Source organism: Capsicum annuum, chromosome 6 (assembly GCF_002878395.1).
Source record: "Capsicum annuum cultivar UCD-10X-F1 chromosome 6, UCD10Xv1.1, whole genome shotgun sequence".
Lineage (NCBI taxonomy): Eukaryota > Viridiplantae > Streptophyta > Magnoliopsida > Solanales > Solanaceae > Capsicum > Capsicum annuum.
In genome coordinates, this window is record NC_061116.1 from 5,737,137 (window position 1) to 5,746,420 (window position 9,284).

At 39.0% G+C, this 9,284-nt stretch overlaps 1 protein-coding gene across 1 annotated transcript in view; it reads left to right on the forward strand.

Moving 5' to 3' along the window:
* LOC107873593 (3-oxoacyl-[acyl-carrier-protein] synthase, mitochondrial) overlaps nt 1-9,284 on the forward strand; it is a gene marked incomplete in the record, with an annotated part of 36,004 nt that overhangs the window by 18,416 nt on the left and 8,304 nt on the right. The window contains 4 exon segments of the mRNA XM_047413469.1: nt 1-148; nt 1,527-1,634; nt 1,712-1,783; nt 1,970-2,056. Coding sequence (XP_047269425.1) covers nt 1-148; nt 1,527-1,634; nt 1,712-1,783; nt 1,970-2,056 — 415 coding nt within the window.

The window sequence follows — 9,284 nt, forward strand, 5'->3', positions numbered from 1 at the left end:
AATATCTCCTGATGATTTGAAGATGAATGGTTTTGACCCAGAAGTTAAGTCATATACATTTGATCAGTTGACATCCAAAGTTGCTGCAATTGTGCCATGTGGTTCTGAATCAGGTGAATTCGACGAGCAGTTGTGGCTAAACTCTAAGGTACCACCCAACCTTCAATGTCTATATTAATCGTTGTTGTATGAGTAGAAGTGTTCTGGGACGAGGTCATCTACTGAAAAGGTAAAATGGCACCTTTTCGAAAGTCATTTAGCTCATGTGCTTCCTCTACCTTGTCCTAATGTCCTGTACCTTGTGCCTCATCCCTCCACTGGTCCACTTTTACACCTAGCAATCTCTGCTATCATATCATGGCTGTGTTAGATTCCCTACCCACTGCCTCTATCCATGAAAACACTTCATTGTTACTCAAATTATTAACGTTTAGGGATCATTTGGTATGGGGGATAAGGGATAACTTAACCCGGAGTTAATTTTAGGTGAGTTTATCCCATGTTTGGTTGGAGTACAATCGCGAGATAACTTATTCCGGGATTAGTTATCTCGGGATTGTAGCGTTATTTTTATCCCACATTAAAGGTGGGATAACAATCCCCGGATAATTAATCCAGGTTTAGCTTGTCTCCCAACCAAACCTGCCCTTAGTTTTTCAACTCTTTACAGCTAAATGATGCAGGACATGTTTCAGATCCACTTTTTCAGATAAAGGGTTAAAAATTGGACATCTTTAGGAATACAAATAAAGAAGTTGTCTTTGTTGGAGAATCTTCAGCTTGGAAGACAAACACATGAAACAAAATTAATTTGTGGCAGCCTTTCTTTTTATGTTATGCAATCTTTAAATGGTCATTGATTATCTTTTTCCTGAGAAAAGGAAATGTCTTGATGATTTTCAATAAAACATTTTAAAAGTGATTTTGATTTATGCCACGATATAGACGATTCTTTTAAAAAAGTGTCTTGATATAAATGATTTAGGAAAAGGCTACATTCACTTAAATTCTGTTGCTTTCAGTATAAATCATAGGATAGAACATTTTAGTACTACTAGTAGGAAATGATGCAATGTGTCGTACATTATATCGTTTCATGGTGCATGCTTTCCATAAAGCGTCAAAAGTAGTCATTATTTTTTGTTTGGTAATTGACAGATTAGCAAATACCAATGATTGTTGATGGAAAAAGAATCCATTGAGATTACATTTTGTTGTTGTGGAAGCGTACAAATACAGTAGGTATGCTAAAATTAGTGATATATTACTTCATATTGGCTACCAAAAGTTTTCCCCTAAGACTAGAAAACGGTATACAATAGTTGAAAGGGGTCACTAGGACAGCTGTGTTGAAATGAAACAATTGGTACTTTAATTTCATTCTCTCTCTACCCTTCTGTCTCTTCATGGGAAAAGGGAAAAAGTTTCCAGATATTATTGTGAGTGACAAATTTTTCAGCAATGCTGCTTTTGCATGACGACTCATATTGGTTCTGTAATTGCCTTGTGATATCTACCTTTGGCAGGAGCATAGATCAATTGCAAGATTTATAGGATATGCATTATGTGCTGCTGATGAAGCTCTTAAAGATGCTAATTGGATGCCCAATGCGCAGGATGAGAAGGAGCATACAGTATTACCTATTTTTCCCTGATGTTAGAATATCATTCTTTTTGCTTGTCGTTGGTATCTAAGAGGAAACTATATCAGGGTGTCTCCTTAGGTGCTGGAACTGGAAGTATCAGTGACATATTGGAAGCGTCCAGAATGATCTGTGAAAAGGTTGGTTAGTAGCTGTATCTTGCTGAGTGATGATGTAATAGGGAGACCATACCATCAAAAAAAGAAAAGAAAAAAGTAGTTAACAACGTTGTCATTTTCTAGTGGTAGCTGCTACTAATTGCTGTGAATTTCCATGAATATATGGATAGTGCAATTACTACTGAGACGTCTACTTTCTGATGCCAGAATATACGCCGGCTTAGTCCATTTTTCATCCCACGGATATTGATCAACATGGCTTCTGGTCATGTAAGCATGAAGTATGGATTCCAGGTATGTAATAGTATTATGGAAATGTATGAAAATTGTATAATAGTATTATGGAAATGTATGAAGATTGTATAGATCCAAATTAATAGAAGTTCACAAAGCTTGAAATCAGTAACTTATTAACAAGGGAAAAGGAAAAATTTTTTTAAAAAAAGGAAAAAGCTTGATTATAAGAATCTGGTTTAATTCTTTGTTATAGGCTTGGTTATTAGGACCTGGTCAAGTTTTTTGTTATTCATTTATTGCCTTATACGTTGATCATCAGCTAAGTGATTATTTCATTTGACCTTATAATTGGAAAGCAGAAAAACAAACGGATGTTCTGTTGGTTTGCCACGGAGTTTAAGAAATTAATTTGACTTCTAAAGTGTGTTCATAGTAGTGAAAAAAATACTAAAGAAATCACTGAGAAATAAGATTGATAGATAAAATGTCACATTAAGCGTTATTTTGAAATCTTGAAAATTGTGACAGCTATACAGAATGATATCATGAGAGTGCTGTTATGAGTCTTCTTCTGATAAGGGGCACTTCTCCCTTTTTTGCATCAAGTTCCTCAGTTGATGGTGTTCAAGTGAGGTCTTGTGGTCCTTTAAACAGCTCTTTTGAATTCTGATGTGATCTTCTATGTATTCTCAGAAATGACTCTAAATTTGTAATTTGTTGAATTCAGTTTAAACTAACCATAAAATCACTGTGGAAAGCTGAGGACTGCAGGGTAGTACTCCCTCCATCCCAAATTATGTGTCGTCATTTCTTTTATGGTCCGTCCCAAAAAGAATGTCGTCTTTTCTTATTTGGTAAGTTTTTAAAGACACAATTACAATTTTACCTTTAGTGGTCCCACTTGATTTTAAATACTATTACTTCTTTTTTTATTTGTTTTTCAATTAAAAGTGGTCCGACTTGATTTTAAATACTATTACTCCTTTTTTAAGAAGGGTAATTTTGTAACTTTAACAAAGTCAATACTTATTTCTTAAATATCGTGTCCGGGCAAATGACGACACATAATTTGGGACGGAGGGAATAACTATTTATTCTGGTCGTCATCCCCACTTTTAGCAAAGCATGAGATAACCCTCCCTGTTATTGCTGAAAGTGTTGCTCTCTAGATCTCAAGTTTAGTGTTATGAATCAAGTCAAAGGGCTTAGGAGAAAGGACGTATAAAAGTAGGTTGCACACCAACCCCAGGCTGATTCACCATGTGTTTCATGTCAATTGCCAAATGGTGTATTCTTGTACCAATAAGACCATATGATATCTTAGGCTATGGAAATAAGGATAAAATTAAGAAATAGTTTTTGCTCTGTAAGTTAAGAATTCGAGCTAACATGGGTTTATGAGACCCAACATTGTTCATGATAATAAATGGTCCTTGCGCACAACCTCATAATCTAGCTCATGGGTCGAGGATTGCCCAATGCTAGGAGACAACAATCAATTTCCTCTATGAATGTAGGCACTCAACACCCCCTAAACCTTGATTGGACATATGGATCATGGACAACATGTGCCCATAACATGAGAATCCAAGCTTTGATTTCATGACAAAAAATGCAATTTGGGTCTCACTCAACCCTAAGAGCTAGCTCGTGCTTTGAGGATTATCCTAGACCATATAAGGAGACATCGATCCATTTCCTCCACCTATGTGAGACCGTTATGACCCTACTTCTACGGATTGAGTCGCTGGATGATTAACTTGGAAGTCAGACCTAACATTATGGTCTAAGCCCTTGTTTTTGTTTCATGACTTGCCTATGATTGCTGAATTTTGCAGTTCATTCAGGGAACTGCAGGACCTGTGAACTTTTTTGAGTGAAGTCCCGAGTCTCTTGATAAAATTTGATTTGTTTTATTAATAATGTATAGAGGTTTACAGTAACAAAGAGTCCTAACAAACTAGAAATAGAAAAAGTTCTATGAAACTGATTAAACAAGAGTCCTAATCCACTTAGGGAAGTTCTGTTCTACTAACAAAATAATTCAGAAGATATTAATCATCATTTGCCCTATAAATTCTTGCGTCTGGAATATTGTTTCCCAATAAAAGCATCAATAACGTTATGCCCTTCCCGAAAAAAAAGCATATCCTCAAGCTTGAAGTAAAGGCAGATTTGAAATGATGCACTGTCTCCCAAGTGGAGTCCTCAACAGATAGGCCGCACCACTGCACCAGAATTTCCCAATTACCATAATTCAGACGCGATTTGAGCACAGAGCAAGGGGTGGGAACAACACGTCCTTCTTCAACGGGTGGAAGAGTAGGTGGAGTTGTAGGTACCTCACTCTTGAATGGCTTAAGAAGTGACACATGAAACATATCATGAAGTTTGCATCCTATAAGCAAACCAAGCAGATAATCAACAGACTTGACGCGCTTCAAGACTGCAAAAGGACCATAATATTTTTGTGAAAGCTTATGATGGATGCGACTAGTCAAAGTTTTTTGGCTATATAGATGTAGACGTAACTAAACATAAGATAATTCTACATCGCGTTGTCCTTTATCTCAAACTATTTTCATCTTGTGTTGCGCCTGATGGAGCTTAGCTTGAAATTTTTGTAAGGAAACATCTTGATTAATTAATGCTCAGTCTACCGCATCAACTCAAGATGAACCAACCATGTAGTATTGCAACTGAGCAGGCTCACAGCCGTAAACTTCTTGAAATGGGGATGCCTGAAGTGCTGAATAAGAAGAGTTGTAGCAAAATTCAGCCTAGGAAATCCAGTTTATCTATTTCGATGATCATTTGCCAAGCATAGCAAATACATCTCTATCGTGCGATTAGCAATCTCAGTTTGACCATCCGTTGTAGATGATAAGCAGATGAAAACTTTAATTTTGTCCCGCATAAACTTAACAATTCTTTTCAGAACATACTAGTGAGGAGACATTTTGATCATTGACAATTATTCTGGTATCCCATGTAAACAAACAATATTCTAGAAAAAAATTCTTGTGATAGAAGATGCGTTATATGGATGAGCAAGGGAGATAGAATGTGCATATTTAGAGAATTTGTCCACAACCACCAATAACACTGTATTACCACCTGATTTTGGCAGGCCATCTATAAAATACACTGAGATATTTGTCTAGAAGGATGACCTTCTGATCTCCCACTTTTGCTTGGAACTGCAGTTGGGTTCCAAGGCGTGCTAGCTCTATCCACGAGGTTGGCAATTTGTTTGGTGCAGGTGGAATCGAGATGAAGACTATTGGCGCTTGTGCGTTCCGGTTGGAGTTGGTTTCCATGGGTTGGTTGGTTGGTGATAAAGAAATGGACCTTAAACCTAACTCAACCTCAAAAACTAGCTCATGAGGGAAGGATTGCTCAAGACCATATAAGGAGATCAGGGACCTTTTAGCCTACGATGTGGGATTCTAACACCCCCCGCACGCCCAGGGCTGGACATCTGGAGCGTGGACAATATAAGGCGGGGGGCCTAACATCGGAAACAATGAACTGGGTGGGCCTGACTCTGATACCATGATAAAGAAATGGACCTTAGGCCTAACTCAACCTCAAAAGCTAGCTCATGAGGGGAGGATTGTCCAAGACCATATAAGGAGACCAAGGACCCTTTAACCCACCGATGTGGGACTCCAACTGTTGGTAGAGTTGGTTGTTGTGGAAGAGGAGTTGCAGCTTTGCTTCTCCAGCCATTGATTAAGGTTGGTATTAGTACTGAAGGCAGTGGAGTTAATTGAAGTGGCCTCTTCGGTCACTTTAGTCGTTTTGGTCTCATTATTACAAACGGCATAGGCGTAGTTATTTCCATGGGGAAGGTCAGTACCGATAGAAACTTTTGGAGTTCCAATGGGATAACAGGGGTAGGTGTGGGAGATGGGGGGTGCCCCAAGGCCCAATGCATTTATTATCAGAGAAGAATTGCAAGGGAATAAATTTATTGGTGGTGTTTGTGGTAGTGGGTATGTTGGTTAATTCTTTTATCGAAGCACGTGTATGGAAAGTACTTGGTCTAGCAGGGCATTAATGGAGGGCCCCACTCGTGTCATTTATTTTCCTTTTTTCAATTTTCTTAATGGATTTTTTTGGGGCATTATTGGGGTTCGATTGTGGGTTGAGGCCCAACTCTTGAAATGTTGGGGCTATATTAGCGTTCGGGTGTGGGCCCAAGCCCATCTCTTTGGAACAAACTGTTTGGGCTAGAAGGGAATTAGTGAACGTACCTGTTTGCCTGTTGAAGACCTTTACCGGGGTTTGGGCTATGGGTTGGCTTTGGTACTCTGCTTCAGTGTTGTTCTTCGCTTGGGAAAGGAGACGATTTTCCATTCGCCTGGACTCAGGGTGTGGTTGGCGGTTTGACGTGGTGGGGATGTCCCTTTGTGTTGTTGGATTTTATGGGCAACCCTTTATGGTGTGACCCAACCTGCCACATTGTGTGCATAGTATATTTTCTCCCTCATAAACTATCGGTTGATGGTGTGATCCTATAAACACATGGTTTCTGACTGGGTATTCTAATGGCACTTGTACGCATATTTTTGGGAATTGCCCTCTTAGTGCCGTGGAGGTGCATGTGTCTATCTTGAGCAGCGTCCCCAATTTCCTTCCAATTTTTTCCAAAATTCCTTGATCGTGAAATTCTGTCGGTAGTTGGGGATGCCTGGCCCAAATTGCACTGTGTGTGAGACTTGCGTTGTGGGGGACGAAATTTGGCTCCCATTCCGCACTATCAGAAAGTCTCCTGTGTTGAACCAAGGTCCCTCATTCAAGACACTGTTCACGCTTTCTTGGAGGGTGAGCTTTGCTATGAAATAATTGTTCCCCAGATCTATGAGAACTAGGTTTTCTTGTAGCTTCCAGGCATCAGTCAGTTTTTTCGGAGGTAGGCATGGAACGGTTTTTTCTTGAAAAGCTTTATGATTACCGAATGCCTCCACAGTTGGTAAATTCGTAGTTTTTCCTCTTTGGATAACATGATTTCATCATTTATCGTATCCGGATTGCCATCATAGATACTATAAGACTGGTTTATTTCTTTTTGTTTATTAAGGAGGGCATTCTTGAATGAAGGGATTGGGGAAGAGGGCTGCTCGATTTCCATTTCTGGGGTAGGGTCCGGTGGTTTCGGCGGGGTTCCGGTGATCGGCAGTGGGTTAGGTGTACTCATGGGGGGTTGACCAGAGATATATAGTCTTCATCTCGACGTCACCCGCACCAAACAGAGTGCCAACCTCGTGGGTAGAGCTAGCACTCTTTGGAACCCAACTGCAGTTCCAAGCAAAAGTAGGAGATCAGAAGGTCATCCTTGGAGACTGTGTGCCCAAATAAACTACTTTATTTTCGCCCAAGGAATATTTTGATTTTTTTAAATAGAGTCGATGAGCTTGTAACAACTCAAAGACGAGTCTCATATGTGCCAAATGATCCTTTCATGTCTTGCTATACACAAGGACGTTAATAAAAGTTCCAGTACAAATTTATGTAGGTACCTTCGGAATACCTCATTCATCAGCGCTTAAAATGTAGAAAGAGCTTTAGTCAACCCGAATGGCATGACAAGGAACCTAAAATGACCATGATGTATTCTGAAAGCCGTCTTCTCAACATCTGCAGAGTCCATGCGAACTTGATAACCTGAGCGATGATCAAGCTTTGTGAAAAATGTGTCATGCAATTCTTCAAGTTATTCCTTTACCACTAGAATTGGAAATTTGTCCTTTACTGTTTTGGCATTTAGCTCCCTATAATCCACGCAAAAGTGCCATGTTTCATCATGTTTTCGGACCAGCAATAGAGGTGATATGGGGAACGATCGGGTCGAATAATGCCTTGTTGGAGCATTTGATCACACTGTTTATCGATAAGGCCGAACTACCACCTGATCAATTCCCGGTAGTAAACATATGCGATGATCATAGGAACACACAGGAGGCAGACCTATAGGTTCTTGGAACAACTCATTGAGTCCAGCTAATACTTTCCCAAGCTCATCTTGCTTAGAATCCTGCAAAATATGTAGGTTTGGCTGTAATAATCGTTGTTGTCCATGTAGAATGATCTGCCTTTGTTTTACTTGAAAGCTCATGGTCCATAGTGCAAAATCTCACAGAATAGGGCCTAGGTTTTGCAGCCACTTGACACCTACGACAATATAAAAAGCATCCAAAGGAATCACATATAAATCAACATTGAAAGAATGGTGATCTACACAATATCGTATAAAAATGCCCAAACTGGAAATTCTCTACATTTGCCACTGATACATAGAGATTTCTTCGACGTTGGATAGGCAAGTCTAAACATTGGGCAGCCGTAGAGCTAATAAAATTGTGTGTACTACCCGAATCAACTAAGCTAAGCAACAACTTCTTATCAATTACAACTTGCAACTGCATAGTATCAGCATGTTATTTGCCTGTGATAGCATGGAGTGAGATGGCAGGCTCTCCACTATTCGTTGGAACATCTTCAGATTCCAACCTCTTATCAATTACAGCTTGCAACTGCATAGTATCTGCATGTTGTTTGCTTGTGATGGCATGAGTTAAGATGGAGTCTCTCCACTTTCCGTTGGTACATTTTCAAATCCTGCATCCTCTAATCTGATGGCCTTGAACGTAAGGATCATCACAGTTGTACCACAACCCCTTTGCACGTCGGGCAGCCATCTCGGAACGAGTCATCCTTTTCACAAAATGATTAGTAGCAGTTACCTTAGCCCCCGAGTTACTGTTGTAGAGACAACCTTTGAGGCTGAATTATAGCCCCTTTGTGTGTTAGAAGAAATTTGTATCTTCTCAAGTGCTCTCGCCATATTCATTGCTTGTACTAGGTTAGATGGGTTCTGTAATTCAACATCGAGATGAATAAAATCATCTAATCCTGTTGTAAACATATCTACTTGGTCTACACGAACAAATAATCTAAGTTGTTCGAGCTCTTCCTTTTTGGTGCAACACCTAATAAATCTATTTCATACGTCAGATATCCGCATATCCGCACCCCCCTACAAATGGTATCAGAGCCCAGTAATTTAAAAAATACACAAGTGAGATATATGTTAAAGTTATTAAATTATTAAATTAATTATGAGAAGACCATTTAAAAATAGAGAAGCTTTTAGAAAAATTAAAGAATCTTTAATTAGTAATTATTCAGAATATATAAGTCTAAATAAAACAAAAGAAAACCCACAAAGATTAGCCTACCTAATTACCTTAATATCTAGTATTGAAGCAAAATTAATAAT